Source organism: Nicotiana tabacum, chromosome 23 (genome assembly GCF_000715075.1).
Source record: "Nicotiana tabacum cultivar K326 chromosome 23, ASM71507v2, whole genome shotgun sequence".
Lineage (NCBI taxonomy): Eukaryota > Viridiplantae > Streptophyta > Magnoliopsida > Solanales > Solanaceae > Nicotiana > Nicotiana tabacum.
Window position 1 is genome coordinate 82,684,844 of NC_134102.1, and position 16,738 is coordinate 82,701,581.

A 16,738-nucleotide genomic window follows, 5' to 3' on the forward strand; every position below is an offset into this window, starting at 1 on the left:
TTGCTTTCGTCCTTCCTTCTTGGTATTCTTGGCTTGTGCTTTTGCTGAATCTTCTGGGATTTAATTTCCTTTTTGATAGCTTCTTGTCCTAGCATCTCCTCCTTTGATTTAGTATCACCAACTTTTCTTGGATCTCATTTCCTTCTGTTGGTGCCTTGATTCCTACAATCAAAGTAGATAGAAATTAATTTTGCACAATTGTCATCATTGAAATTTAGATGTAACATATCTTCTATTTTATCATTTTTTTTTTCTGTTTTGAAATTATTCCTTTCTTTCTTAATGCTTCTCCTTGTGCCAATGTTCTAGGTATTCTTCTTCTTGTTTGGCATGATGAGCCTTCATCTTTACTTTTTGGCAAAGTGACAACCATAAACGGATTTGATGAGTCTTTACCGGCTATTGTTTGAATCAGACTAGTTGTATCTCTATCCGATACAGTGGATTTCATTGCATTCATTGGAGAATGCACACCCTTCCCATCCATTTTATTTTGAGATTGAGATGGAGAACTCAATAAATGTGAATAATACCTTAGTTGAGAGACCACTTGAGTCTGAGATTGTGCTAACTCAAACTTTACTGCTTGGAGTCTTTGTTCTAATACATTAACCTGCTCCATTAGTCTTGCCTTTTCCTGTACTAAAGACTCATTTTTTAATCGAGTCTCTTGAAGGCTTCAGTCATTGAGGAGCAATGATCGCAGAAAATTATCTTATCTGTATCTTTTTGGATATTATATTGAGGAGTTTTTTCTGGGTTTTGTATGAGTTCTGGAGAAATATAATAATTTGGTCCTAATATACCTCTTGCATAGTCTAATGCTTCAGTGAAATCATTAAAACCTTTAAAAAAAAGTTTTTCTAAATCTTTTATGGAGTCTAAAACTTCTATCCAAGTCTGGAAAATAACATTGGTCTTACCATGTATTACTACATAATATTTGAAAAACATTTCTTGAATTTTGTCTGTAAAATATTGGCATAAAGCATTTAAAACTGCTATAAAATATTTAGTATCTTTTTAATTATATGCTATCCATAAATTGTTTACCAGGCATCTCTGTGGTCTATTTATTATACATTCTGCTAAAACTCTAAATGACATATTTGACGGTGGAAAGAATATTAAATTATATTTTCCAAAATATATTCTATCCATACTAGTCTGTTCTACTAATATTTTTGGCTTAAATAAAAGATTACCTAACATTGTCTGGGAATACGTGTCTGAGGGTGAGGCTTTGATGTCTTTTCCCTTGTCTTCAGTCTTGGGGTTGTTGGTCTCATGCTGTCAATGCAAAATATGTCTATTAGCTAACAGTAATTTTTAACCTACTTAACTGGTCTGCTAAGTTATTATCTTTTCCTTTAATATGTTCAAATATTATGTTATAGATTGATATAGTATCAACGAAATTTAACCATCTTCTTCTACTGCTATTCTTTTCATTTATCTTTTGGTAGAACTTTACTATAGTTTCACAGTCAGTTCTAATTAATATTTCTGGTTTGTTTAATATATAGAGTTTGAAACTATTTAGTCCATATATTACAACTAAAATTTCTGCATCTATACTGCTCATTAGGGGTGTTCATAAAAATTCGAAAAACCGAACCAAACCGAAAACCAAACCAAACTGACAAAAAAAAAAACCAATATTTTTAGGTTTGGTTTGGTTTTGGTTTTAAATTTTAAAAATCGATCAAATTTGGTTTGGTTTTGGTTTTAATAAAAAAAAACCGAACCAAACCGACTATAAAAGTAGCTATTTAAATTTATTATTACACCTATATATATGTATATTTTTATATAAAGTTTCTAAAATTTTATGGTACATATTAGTCATTTGTATTTTTAGTCTAGTTCTTTGCTATTGTAATAATCTAATTCTTTGCCTTCTAGTTTGATTGGTAGTTTTCTTTTATTAAGTACAAGAATTTATTTCATGTTAAAAATAATCGATTTTTACTTAAATTATTCATCACTATTTGAGTCAATTATCATCAATATATCTTGGTAAATGATAGATTTCTCAAAGAGCAATTGGTTTGATAGTGTTATATTGAAAATGTACTCGTCGGAATACGTGTTTGGTAGTGTAAGTCTCATATTTAAGAAAAAGCCGACAAAAAACCGAAAAAATCGAAAAACCGACAAAAATCGAATCGATAAAAAATCGAGTAAATTGGTTTGGTTTGGTTCCAATATTTAAAAAATCGACTTACTTAGTTTGGTTTCTTTTTAGGAAAAAACCGACCCAAACCGAACCATGAACACCCCTACTTTCTTTTTTTTTTTTTTTTTTATATTTACCGCTTTGATAAGCACATATTTTCTCTTCACTTTTATCACTGTATTTATTGGGTTGTGCTTTTAGTACTGCTCCCCATCTTTCAAAACTTCCATATGATTCTATAATTAGATAGTCTGTTTCTAAGGGCATGTTTAAATTAAGAATATTTTTTATTTTATCTTTAATTTTCTGAACTAATTTTATATCTTATGTATTAAAATATTTTTGTCCCGTAGAACCTGTCTTAGCATATAAAGGCTGTAATGAACCGACCGGTCGTTTCGATCTCTAGTACGTCGTTCGGCAGTTTGAGGCCTTGAGTAGCTTCACTTCAGGTATTATGACTTGTACGTGTGGTCGGAATTGAATTTCGGGAAGTTCATAGTTGATTCGGATGGAAAAATTCTAATTTCGGAAGCTTTAAGTTGGAAGAATTGACTAAGATTTGAATTTTGAGTAAACGGCCTCGGAATAGGGTTTTAAAAGTTTCAATATATTTGTATGATAATTTTGGACTTGGGCGTATGTTCGGGTTGAGTATCGGGTGGCCCGAGAGTATTTTGACGCTTGTTACGGAAGGTTGGCATTTTGAAGGTTTAAGAATTTCCTAAGTTTGGATTGAAGTGGATTTTGATGTTATCGATGTCCATTTGGTATTTCAAGCCTGGGAATAGTTCCGCATGGTGATTTTGGTCTTAGGAGCATGTACGGACATTGATTTGGAAGTTCGTAGCTCGTTTCGGCGTCTATTGGAGAAAGTTGGAAATTGGATGACTTTTTGGGAAGTTTGACCGGAAGTGAACTTTTTGATATCAAGATTGGATTCCGATTCCAGAAGTGGGATTTGGTCCGTAATGTCAATTATAACTTGTGTGCAAAATTTGAGGTCAATCGAACTTGATTTGGTAGGTTTCGCCATCGAAAGTAGAAGTTTAAAGTTCTAAAGTTCACTAAGCATGAATTGGGGTGAGATTCATGGTTTTAGCATTGTTTGATGTGATTCGAGGCCTCGATCAGGTTCGTGTTAGGTATTGGGACCGGTTGGTGTGATTGGACGAGGTCCCGGGGGCCTCGGGTGTTATTCGGACCAAGTTTGGATGTTTTGTTGCTGCTGTTGCTGGTTCTAGTGTTGTTCATCGTGAACGTGTAGGGGTAATCGCGTTCACGAGGAAGGATTTTTGGCTGCTGGATATTTGTGCTTCACGTTAGCGACTGAGGGCACACGTTCGCAAAGGTTCGACAGGCAAAGATACGCGTTCGCGATTGGGGCATTGCGTTCGCGAAAGGAAAAGTTGGCCTGGGGGAGATTGGTCTTCGTGTCTGCGATGAAGCAGACGCGCTCGCGATAGAGCAACTTGGTGAAGCATCGCGTTCGCGAGTCCAACCTCGCGTTCACGGAGAAGAGTTTGAGTCCTGAGTTTGTTGAGCTTCGCGAACGTGAGGGCAGTGCTGCGTTCGCGATGAAGGTCGCCTGGGCAGTGTATAAATTTGCCAAAACGGGTTTTGGCTTATTTTATCTCAAATCTTCCATAGGAGCCGAGCTTGGGGCGATTTTTGGATGAGCTTCTTCGTCACCCATCAATAGGTAAGTGATTCCTTCATATTGTGAGTTAAAATACATTAATTATTCATGGATAGGAACATGAAAATTGGTGGAAATTATAGGATTTTGAAGAAAACCTAAAATTTTGATATTTTTAGATTTTGACCACGAAATTGGACATGGAATTTGGAATAAGTTATATATTTTAGTTTATGGTGTTATGGGTAAAGTTTATCTTCGAAAATATTAGGAATCCGGGCACGTAGGCCCGAGGGTTGTCTTTATCGACTTTTCGAGCAGAGTTGGAAATTATTTAAATTGATTAATTATGGGTATTTGAATATATTTTGATTGGTTTGCACATTGTTTGAATAGTTTCGGATCGACGGGCATTGGTTTGATGTGTTAGAGAGGCTTTGGAGCCGGTTATGGAACTTCGGAGCGAGGTAAGCCTCCTGTCTAATCTTGTGAGGGGGAAACTAGCCCCTAGCTGATATTTATTATTATGTGCAACTAGTTGTGGGTGCTACGTGTGCACGAGATGACGAGAATCCGTACGTAGCTAAAGCATACTTATGTCCGGGTAGACTTAGGAACATATTTTGTAATATTTGAATTATTTGAACTCATGTTGCTGTCTTAATTAAATGAAGTTATAAATGAAATTGATTTAGAAATAAATATATGAATACTGTTGCGACCAAACACACTCACGCAAGTATACGCGGTCGTCAAGTAATAAAGTGACTAAAAGTCGGATGTCGAACCCACGAGGACTTATGATTAACTATTAACTAAATTAGACTATCCTAATTATCTAAACAAGAATTAAATCTAAAAATATTTTATTCTAAACTAATTAAATAAGAAAAATATAAATAATAAACTTTGAACAGAGAAAGAGCAGATTTTTAATGATATCAATGTAATGAAAACGATCTAGGGTTATGGGCTATCTAACAATCCTATTGTATTCTTCAATTGAATTGACCGACTAATTTATCTAGCTTATTGGTTGACAGGGTTAATGCTCATAAGAATCTGTCGAGTTCTTACTCGCCTATTCAAGCTAACCTAATGCCTATATGTCTATGGAGTTAGAATCAACAAGAACGCATTTATAATTCCTGTAAATCAACCAAGCAAGGCAATTAGGTATATGTCTATCCTAACTACGAATCTGTTCCCCGATTCCCGAGTTCAAGAACTTGCCCTACTCAATCCTATATGCAATATAGAATTCCCACTTTCGAGTTCAATTCTAGATTCGTAGATAATATTCAATTGGTGATCAAGCAATTAAATAATTAAGTGCAAGATTGAATAAATAACTAATATGATAAATCAAGAAGTCAAAATCAATATCCGAATAACAATAGTCATGAAAGAACCACAACCCTAGAACGTGAAGTTTAGCTCCACATAGACATGGTAGCCAAACAACAAATCATATAAAGAAACATAAAAATTACTAAGTTTGGTGGGAGAAAGATGAAACTCGATGAATTCCGGCCTCCACAACTTTTTCGTGCCTTTTTCCCCCTTCCCAATATGTTAGATAACCTAAAAGAGGCGCTTTTAGCTTATATATTGCGTACAAAAGTCGTGGGCCAAAGCTCTCCTATTCCTAGTCCAATTCGGCTTCAGGGATTGATGCTAAGGTAGATGCGACGCATCCACCTTGTCCTCCATTTCAATTTTTTTTCTGCGAAGGTGGATGCGACGCATCCACCTTGTCCTCTATTTCTCAGCTTTGCACGCGATGGTGGACGCGACGCATCCAGCCTTCTCTTCTACTTCCCAGTTTCGCACGCGATGGCGGACGCTATGGCCCAACTTCACTGCTAAGGTTGCATGCAGGATGATGTTTTCCTAGGTTGGATGCGACGCATCCAACCCTTCTTCCTCTGGCTAAACCACCTTTTCTTCATATTTTGCACTCCGAACACCTTAAATCGTCACACATAACTTAATTAGTCATCAAACCAATAATTACACCATGTTGGGTGTTTTAAAGATTAAATAACATCAAAAAGTGGTTAAAACATGGGCAAAGTAACATCAACACATATCGAAATATGCCAAACATCACTACCCCACACTTAAACCTTTGTTCGTCCTCGAACAAACCATCCTATAGTAGACGAAACAAAATTAAGCTCTTATCATTCAAAGCACACTGCACCTCTGACCGTGGTTATTTGCTACAATTAGGCTCTAGACTATGCATCACATACACTTCCCTTTACTTATGCCCTTCTTTAAACATATTCGAACAAAGACAACGTGCTCACAACAACCCTAACCTCAAAAACCGACTCAATGTCACAATGCACTCATGGCTTGAACAACCAACATCATAGAGAAGTCTAATAACGTTACCTATCCCTCGTGAAACCATGTGCCCTCACAACAAAAGCAGAGAGAGTAGAATCAATCCACACATTCGAATCTCATGCTCACAAAGAAAATCGCTCACTCTCACAAAAGAAGTCACATGCATGTAGTTGGTACCATAGGCTTGCCCTTAATGTAAATCTCTACTAATGTAAGCTCGCTCGATCTAAAATCAATTAGGACTTTTTCATGGTTGTAATGTGGGCTAAGGGACGGGTAGGATATATTTTAGGAATAGTGACTCAACCTCCTAAGCACTTTAACACATCATCAAATAACTTAAGCGCAAATTCTTCAACACCACTTCAATTCCACAAATAATATCACCCCAACAATATTTCCTCTTTCTTTAAGCACTACTTTAATTCATACCCACTAGCAAGAATAAGACAACAATTTATTCCTCTATATTTTTCTTTTTTTTTTCTTCGCTAGTGGCGTATTATTTTACAAAATAAGTGCACCCTTCTTTCTTTCATTGGTTCCACTCAAAAGTCACCCCACACTTAGTCCCTTCTTACTTCTTTTAGCGCTCATCTAACACTTAAAGTGCTTTAAGAGGTAAAAGGATCAAAACAATGTCAATTAAGAATAAAAAGGGTATAGGCTTGTAATGTGGGTACCAAATAAAAGGTCTACAGGCTCAAAAGGGTTAACTAGGGATAGATTCTATTTGTGATAAGCAATAAGCTCAAAAAGATCAAAGAAAGCCTAAAATCATTTTTCAAACCGAGCATCACCTAAAATTTCGCTTCAACTCACATACCGGGCAAGTTCTAGACACAAGTACACTACATGGACTACACAAAAACCTCACCACACATGGCACATGACTCGCTAAGGACGGTCACATTCCGACTCTCAAACAATGCAAGTATTCACGGAGCAACGAGATATTAAGCATTAAGCGCAAAGTGAACACAAGTCAAGAAAATGAGAAATAGGCGCCACAAAACATGCTATCCGTTTTAACAAGGCATCATCAATAATTTCAGAGTGAGAAGGGAAGATATTACATATGTAAAAGCTTAAATATGCCGGTATCAACCAAGTCAAGGTCACCTAGGTTCATCATTCTTCCTCCTTTTATTTCCTACATTCCTACTCTACTCTAAAAAGAAAACAAAATTACCCGGTTCAAACTACATCCCATGGAAAAGAACCGAGGCACAAAGAAAAACCACAGGGGATTATTACTATCTACAAAGATACTATATATATATATATATATATATATATATATATATATATATATATATATATATATATATATATATATATATATTTTTTTTTTTTTTTGTTTTTTTTTGTTTTTTTTTTTGAATAATGATAAACTGATAGATAAACTGATAGTTACTCCATATAGATGAATTTACTGCTATTTTATGCCATTAATCCAGTGAATATATTAGTACATTCATCCATACATCAAACATAAATCACCCCCACCCCACACTTAGGACTGTGCGTTGTCCCCAACGCACACAAACAAGGTAAAGTAGGGTGAGAAGAACTCCCTCAAGTCAAGGTGGAGGGCTCATCTGCAGTCTGTGGAGGAGCATCTGCATCCATAGCATTCCTATCATCAACAACTGGTGCGGATTCTGTATCAGGTGTTACAGCGACCTCAATAGGCCTGTTGAGTGGAGCCTCGGTGACTATGGGAGGAACAGGAGTGGATGGTCCGTCAGTGGATGATGCAATCAGCTGGGAGATGTCTGTACCTGCACATTGAACCAGAGCTCTGAGGAGTAATGATATCTCCTTCATCATCGTGGCCTGCTCGGTCTGAACTCGGCTTAGATCCGCACGAGTCTGTCTCAACTCATCCCTGGTGGCACTCAACTCGACACGAGTCGCTATCAGCTCAGCCCTGTTCTCTTGCATATCTGCTTGCATATGCTCAAATAATTGTTGGATGGTGAGCTTAGAAGACCTTCCCTTGTTCGGCTCTAGAACATGAGTGACATCATATGGTCCTGGAGCTTTAGCCTCAATGTCGTCATTCTCCTTGTCCCATAGTACTCCCCTCTCTGTTAAAAAAACCGTTAGGGTATTAGCAAAGAACAGCCTCCACTTGTAATTCATCCTGGTTCGCTGCATTTGATCATGCATGATGGCTCCGAAGTTGAGTGGTATCCCCTTTAATAAAGCATATAATATGAGTGCGCGGTAAAGAGGGACATCAGTTTTATGTTGGCATGGCAGCAGGCGGTTACAAATGAAATTTAGAGCCACACGTGCTAACGCACTCATGAATTCCTTTGCTATAGAGTGGTACTCCATACTCCCATGCTTCCATTCTGCATCCTTCCTGGTAGGGCATAGGACAGACTTAATGTGTGCATAATCTGGTGTTTTGCATATGGCGTCAAACCTGTCTGTGAGTGTGTGTGGCACCCTTAAGAAGTTATTCAGAGCTTCAGCTAACACATTAATATCTACCCCTCTTACTCGCACAATGTTTCCCCTTGCGTGACGCCAATTGGCGTAAAGCTCTCTAACAATGGTGAGGTTGGCTTTGCCATGACCTTTCAGAATGGGTCCCCATTTTTGCACCTCTCGAATTGACTTGAGAAACTCTGAGTACTTTGTCTTAAGTGGTCCGATATTTATCGGCTTTTCCGGAATATACTTCTTTGAAACCAGTATCTTCTTATAGGCTCGGAATGCCTTCTCATTAACAAAGTATTTCTCCCAATCAACTCGGTCTATGGGTTCACCCTCGTCTTCATCACTCATGTTGACCTGTAGGTGGTCATTGTCCGAATCGGAATCGGATTCAGATTCTGTAGTAATCTTCTCCTTCCCTTTATCAGTTGGAGCACTCATTCTCGAAGCTTTTCTTTGGTATGTCACAGGCTCTCGTATCTCTATTCCTTTGCTTGGTGTAATACCCTTCTTCACTGTCCTCCTGACCAATGTTTCCTCCTCCTCTTGCTCTGAATCATCACTTAACTGCCTAGGCAGCAGTTCCATTTCCTTCTCCGTCCGCTTCCTTTTTTCTGTGGATTTGGACCGCCCGCTGCCCTTCCGGTAGGCTTTTTGGGCGGTTGCTTGTTACCATCTTTGTCTTGTTGCTTGGATGGTTTACTCGCTGCTGTCATTTTACGAATCTAAGTACCTGCAATGCAAAGAATTCAACAATTAGCAGATGAAACAGCGAAGTTCAGCTTGAAAGCAATTGCAACAGCTTGCAGACTTCAATTTATTCGTAAAGTCATGCCATTCACTCTTCATGGAATTGTAGCTCATGACTTTCAGCAAGTATGTGATAACTCTCTTCAAAAATTCAATTTCACATAGCCCCTCACTCGACCCCACACTTATTCTCAAGCATACACCAATGTTGCTCGGTTACTCAGACTTCACCGACGTCTAAATTTTCCTCAGGGACAATTCGTCGAATATGTGGTATGCAACAAGTGTGCCTAGTTCATTCTATCAGTTGAGCAATGCAACTACCCTCCCAAAGTTGGACGAGATGAAGGGAATTATAGTTTATCATCTTGCAACCATTACAACTACCAAGAACGACAGCCCTAAAAATCTTGAAATTGCAAAACCTACTTGTTGCTACCATTGAAGGAGGGAGGAGAGACGAATTAGGAGAGAAGCCAACGGAAGAACGGAGAGGATGATGCGTACCTGTCGCGTTTGAGCTTATTGCGTTTGTATGCGTTACAATTTCGATGAGAGAATTCTGTTCTGCGTTCGTAGGCGTCGCCAAAAAGAGACGAGTGGATGCGTCGCAAGAAACATTTTTTTTCGAATAGGTTATCTTAAGATGTGTTAAAATATATATTACTTACCTGTGCGTGCGAGCTTTGACGCGACGCATCCCCTTGTCTTCCTTCAAAAATTTTCGGACGCGATACGGGCGCGATAGGCAGACTTCACTGCCTTGAGCAATTGGCCCGTCAAATTTTTTTTTTTTTTTTGCTAAGGGGGACGCGACGCATCCGCCTCGTTTTCTCATATCTGGGGAACTTTTTAGTTTTATTTTATTTTATTTTTTTTTTTTGAATAAGATCTATGTCCTACGAAAAGAAAGAAAAAAAAAATTTAAAAATAAAATAAAACTAAACTAACTAACTTGGGTGGCCTCCCAAGAAGCGCCTGATTTAACGTCGCGGCACGACGCAACATGTTCTTCATGCCTCCACTAAATCCATTGTGGTCTTGTGACGTGCAATGTCACCACCCCAATAGTGTTTTACTCTTTGGCCATTTACCAAGAATGTCGTATTGGACCCCTTATCACATAATTCTATCGCACCATGAGGTTTCACACTAACCACTTCAAACGGACCCGACCATCGAGATTTAAGCTTTCCTGGAAAAAGCTTTAGCCTTGAATTAAACAGTAGAATTTCTTGACCTGGTTCAAACTCACGATGTTGGATATGCTTATCATGCCATCTTTTGGTCTTCTCTTTATACAATTTGGCATTTTCATACGCATGCAATCGAAACTCATCAAGCTCGTTGAGTTGTAGCAATCTCTTCTCACCGGCCAAGTCCATCTCCATATTTAGCTTTTTAATCGCCCAATATGCTTTGTGTTCAAGCTCGACGGGCAGATGGCAGGCCTTCCCATAAACCAACCTGTACGGAGAAGTGCCTATTGGGGTCTTGTACGCAGTGCGATATGCCCATAATGCGTCATCCAGCTTCCCGGCCCAGTCCTTTCTATTCATACTTACTGTCTTCTCCAAAATCTGCTTGACCTCTCTGTTTGAAACTTCTACTTGACCACTCGTTTGGGGATGATAGGCAGTGGAAACTTTGTGCTTGACTCCGTATTTTGCAAGAATATTATTCAGCAGTTTGTTACAAAAGTGAGTTCCCCCGTCGCTTATCAACACTCTTGGGGTCCCAAAACGTGTGAAGATGTGCTTCTTTACAAAGCCTACCACAACCTTTGCGTCGTTAGTAGGAAGAGCTATGGCCTCTACCCACTTAGAAACATAGTCGACTGCCACCAAGATGTATCTGTGTCCGTTAGAATATGGGAATGGTCCCATAAAATCAATCCCCCAAACATCAAAAAGTTCTACCGCCAGTATATTTTGCAAGGGCATCTCGTGCTTCCTCGTGATAGTTCCAGTTCTTTGGCATCTATCACAATTTTTAACGAAGGCATGTGCATCCTTAAACAATTTTGGCCAATAAAAACCTGATTGTAGCACTTTTTGGGCGGTTCTATCCCCGCCGTGATGACCTCCATATGGTGACGCATGGCAGTCATGTAGTATAGCCTTCATCTCTTCCTCAGGAACACACCTTCTCACCAACTGATCTACACACTGCCTATATAGGAATGGCTCATCCCACACGTAGAACCTTACATCATGTAGGAATCTTCTTCTATTGTCAGCTGTCCATTCTAGTGGCGTTACCCCACTTGCGATAAAATTCACATAATCTGCATACCATGGGGCTTCACCTGAGGTGATTGCTAATATTTGCTCATCCGGAAATGTTTCTTTAATTGACCCTCCTTCAGCTACATGGTTCCGGCTCTCTAATCTGGACAAATGATCGGCCACTTGATTTTCTGTCCCTTTTCGATCTCGGATCTCTAAGTCAAATTCTTGCAAGAGGAGGACCCAACGAATCAGCCTCGGCTTGGCGTCTTTCTTTTTAAATAGGTATCTGATAGCTGAATGATCTGTGTAGACGATGACTTTGGTTCCCACTAGATAGGATCTGAACTTGTCAAACGCCCACACCACTGCAAGCAACTCCTTTTCAGTCACTGTATAATTCATCTGAGCTGGATTCATAGTTTTGCTTGCATAATAAATGGAGTGAAAGATTTTATCCCTCCTTTGCCCCAACACCGCTCCAATTGCTATGTCACTTGCATCGCACATCAACTCAAATGGTTGTGCCCAATCGGGGCCAATGATAATTGGTGCAGTCACCAATCTTCCCTTCAGCTCCTCAAATGCTTTCAGACATGCATTATCAAACTTGAAGGTAACGTCTTTCTCTAGAAGCCTGCACAAAGGGGAAGAAATTTTCGAAAAATCTTTAATGAAACGACGATAAAAACCTGCATGACCCAAGAAACTGCGAATGCCTTTGATGGATGTCGGCGGGGGCAATTTTTCGATCGTCTCCACCTTTGCTTTATCCACCTGTAGACCATCTTTTGAAACCTTGTGCCCCAAAACTATACCTTCACGTACCATGAAATGGCACTTTTCCCAGTTTAGCACCAAGTTCGTCTCTTCACACCTAGCTAGCACTTTATCAAGGTTCATCAAACAACTATCAAAAGAACATCCAAACACAGAAAAATCGTCCATGAATACTTCTACATATCTTTCAACCATGTCAGTGAAAATAGCCATCATACACCTTTGAAAAGTCGCAGGTGCATTACAAAGACCGAAGGGCATTCTCTTGAACGCATACGTGCCATAAGGACATGTAAATGTAGTTTTCTCTTGGTCTTCTGGGGCTATAGTAATCTGATTATACCCCGAATAACCGTCCAGGAAACAGTAGTATTCCTGGCCAGCTAATCTATCAAGCATTTGGTCAATAAAAGGAAGGGGAAAGTGGTCTTTCCGGGTGGCATTGTTCAGTTTTCTGTAATCTATGCAAATTCTCCATCCAGTTACAGTTCTTGTAGGAATTAAGTCATTATTTTCATTAACTACTACGGTTATCCCCCCTTTCTTCGGCACACATTGAACGGGGCTTACCCATTTACTATCAGAGATTGGAAATACAATACCTGCATCAAGCCACTTAATCACTTCTTTCCTTACCACTTCTTTCATGATTGGATATAGTCGGCGTTGGTGTTCTACACTTGGCTTGTGTCCGTCCTCCATGAGGATTTTGTGCATGCAGAAAGCTGGACTAATGCCTTTAATGTCAGACATTGTCCACCCAATTGCTCGCTTGTGCTCACGTAGCACCCTTAATAGCTTTTCTTCCTGTAATTTAGACAAGTGAGTAGAAATAATAACAGGTAAAGTGTCAGAACTTCCCAAATAAGCATATTGAAGGTGAGGGGGTAGGGGTTTAAGTTCCAAATTTGGAGCTTTTTCAATTGACGGCTTTGGTGGGGGGCCACTTGGCCTATTCAGGGGCTCAAACGGGATTATTCCTTGCATGTAACCACATGATGTATCTAGGATTCCCTTCATCTCCTCAACCTCATCATCCATCTCCAAGCTATCAAACATCATGATTGCTTTTTCTAAACAGTCGCCTAGATATACACTCGTGTCAAGAAGTTTCTCATCCACCTCCACCACAGATATCATAGAGAGCTCCTCATAGTGGCGGGGGAGTTGGATTGCTTTGTAGACATTGAAGACTGCCTCCTCGTTGTCCACTCTCATAATCATTTTCCCTTCTCTCACTTTAATTATTGCATCGCCAGTAGCCAAGAGAGGTCGTCCCAATATGATTGGAACTTGTTCATCAGCCTCGAAGTCTAGAATAATGAAGTCAGCTGGGAAGATGAATTTTCCAATTTGCAGCAGCACATCTTCAATCACTCCTTCGGGGTAGGCTATGGACCTATCAGCTAATTGCAACATCACGGTGGTTGGTCTCGGAGCTCCCAGACCTAATTGCTTAAACAAGGATAACGGCATCAGATTTATGCTTGCACCCAAATCACACAGAGCACGTCCCACGTTAATATTACCGATTTGTACTGGAATGGTGAAGCTGCCAGGGTCCTTAAGCTTTTGGGGAAGCTTGTTTTGGACCCTTGATGTGCACTCCTCAGTAAGTGCAACCGTCTCGAACTCAGTCAATTTCCTCTTATGAGCCACTATGTCTTTTATGTACTTAGCGTACTTTGGAATTTCACGAAGTACATCCACTAATGGAATATTTAATTGAACCTGACTCAACATGGAGAGAAATTTGTTGAACATGCGATCGTCATTCCTTTTCTGCAATCTTTGGGGGAAAGGTGGTGGTGGCCTTGTAACCTCTATTCGCTTTGAACTTGCATCATCTTCCTTTGACTCTTGTGTTGCCTTAGGTGTCAACTCCCCCCCAAGTATAGGTTTTTCTTTTATCTTCCTTGGCACTTCCTCTAGTTCCCTCCCGTTTCTAAGTGTAACTGCATTAATTTGAGGGTTCTTCTCTGTATCACTGGGAAGTGAGCCTGTAGGTCTAGTATTTTGGTTTGCTGCTAACTGCCCCATTTGCCTCTCAAGATTTCTGAAATCGGTCCTGAGCTGTTGATTGTCTAGTAACAACTTTTTCAGCAAGTCATTCGTACTTTCTTCCATTTGTTGGGGTGGCTTCTGAGGTTGAGTAAAATTCCCTTGAGGCCTATACTGATTCTGTTGACTTCCGCCCCATGAGAAGTTAGGATGATTCCTCCAGTTTGGGTTGTAAGTGTTCCCATATTGCGCATGTTGATTCATAGGACCTCTATTTTGTTGCCCCACATAGTATATAGATTCAGGATTCGTGGGGCACATGTCAATCATATGACTGTCTCCGCATAGTTCGCAACAAATAAACATCTGCTGTACATGTTGCATTTGTTGTGTTGTCATTCTATTCATCTGATTTGCCAATTTTGCTATATCGGCTCTCATGGCGGAAAAGTCATCAAGCTCAATCAAACCGGCGGCCTTCTGTTTAATTCCCCTTCGTGAATCCCCCTCTCCTTGCCAATTATGGTCATTAGCAGTGAAATTATTTAGCAAGAGTTGTATTTCACTATACGGTCTTGCCATGCAACTACCCCCACAAGCTGAGTCAAGATTCATCTTTGATGCTTCATCTAACCCATCAACAAAAGTGTGACCCAATACCTCATCAGTTTGACAATGATGCGGGCAGTCTCTGAGTAGCTTCTTGTATCTTTCCCAAGCTTGACGAAGTGTCTCGCCATCCCGTTGTTGGAACCCAAGAATTTGGCTCCTCAACGACTTTGTCTTCTTAGTTGGGAAAAACTTGATCAGGAATTTCCTTGCTAGATCATCCCAAGTGTGGATAGAGTTCGCGGGCTCCTTTTGCAACCATTCTTTAGCTTCCCCCAACAGTGAAAAAGGGAATAGTGTCAGCCTGACATAGTCCTTGGAGACGTTCGGATAATTGTAAGTGTCCGTGATTTCCAAGAAGTTCTAAATATGCCTCTGCGGGTCCTCATGAGATAGACCCACATATTGTCCTGTGGACTGAATCAGCTGTACCATGTACTGTTTGAGTTCAAAATGCCCAGTGATATCAGGCTTCACAATAGCCTGAGTCATATTCGCAAGATTGGGCCTTGCGGCTTCAATTACCGGACGCTCTTCATTGCCTGCCATATCTATTGGCTGTGGTTGGACTGCGATGTCCAAATCTCTTTCTATTCTCGTTCTAGCTTCGTGTTCCCTTCTCACTCTATGTAGTGTTCGTTCGATTTCTGGATCAAGAGGAATGAGGTTGTTTGCAATTCTACTCCTCTGCATTCGAGAGAAAACCCTGCGTTGACACAAACCAGGCAAACTGAAAATTAAAACTTGAAAACAAATATCTAATAAAAGCTTAACTTAGTCACGTAGCTAATTTCTAAGTCCCCGGCAACGGCGCCAAAAACTTGTTGCGACCAAACACACTCACGCAAGTATACGCGGTCGTCAAGTAATAAAGTGACTAAAAGTCGGATGTCGAACCCACGAGGACTTATGATTAACTATTAACTAAATTAGACTATCCTAATTATCTAAACAAGAATTAAATCTAAAAATATTTTATTCTAAACTAATTAAATATGAAAAATATAAATAATAAACTTTGAACAGAGAAAGAGCAGATTTTTAATGATATCAATGTAATGAAAACGATCTAGGGTTATGGGCTATCTAACAATCCTATTGTATTCTTCAATTGAATTGACCGACTAATTTATCTAGCTTATTGGTTGACAGGGTTAATGCTCATAAGAATCTGTCGAGTTCTTACTCGCCTATTCAAGCTAACCTAACGCCTATATGTCTATGGAGTTAGAATCAACAAGAACGCATTTATAATTCCTGTAAATCAACCAAGCAAGGCAATTAGGTATATGTCTATCCTAACTACGAATCTGTTCCCCGATGCCCGAGTTCAAGAACTTGCCCTACTCAATCCTATATGCAATATAGAATTCCCACTTTCGAGTTCAATTCTAGATTCGTAGATAATATTCAATTGGTGATCAAGCAATTAAATAATTAAGTGCAAGATTGAATAAATAACTAATATGATAAATCAAGAAGTCAAAATCAATATCCGAATAACAATAGTCATGAAAGAACCACAACCCTAGAACGTGAAGTTTAGCTCCACATAGACATGGTAGCCAAACAACAAATCATATAAAGAAACATAAAAATTACTAAGTTTGGTGGGAGAAAGATGAAACTCGATGAATTCCGGCCTCCACAACTTTTTCGTGCCTTTTTCCCCCTTCCCAATATGTTAGATAACCTAAAAGAGGCGCTTTTAGCTTATATATTGCGTACAAAAGTCGTGGGCCA

At 39.4% G+C, this 16,738-nt stretch overlaps 1 protein-coding gene across 1 annotated transcript in view; it reads right to left on the reverse strand.

The window, feature by feature from the left end:
• Nucleotides 1-657: 657 nt before the first annotated feature.
• LOC142177243 (uncharacterized) overlaps nucleotides 658-16,738 on the reverse strand; it is a 31,729-nt gene continuing 15,648 nt past the window's right edge. The window contains exons 2-6 of the mRNA XM_075245714.1: nucleotides 13,979-14,094; nucleotides 11,506-13,069; nucleotides 10,472-11,001; nucleotides 1,206-1,290; nucleotides 658-845 (exon numbers count right to left, since the gene is read on the reverse strand). Coding sequence (XP_075101815.1) covers nucleotides 658-845; nucleotides 1,206-1,290; nucleotides 10,472-11,001; nucleotides 11,506-13,069; nucleotides 13,979-14,094 — 2,483 coding nt within the window. The remainder of the gene's footprint in view (nucleotides 846-1,205; nucleotides 1,291-10,471; nucleotides 11,002-11,505; nucleotides 13,070-13,978; nucleotides 14,095-16,738) is intronic.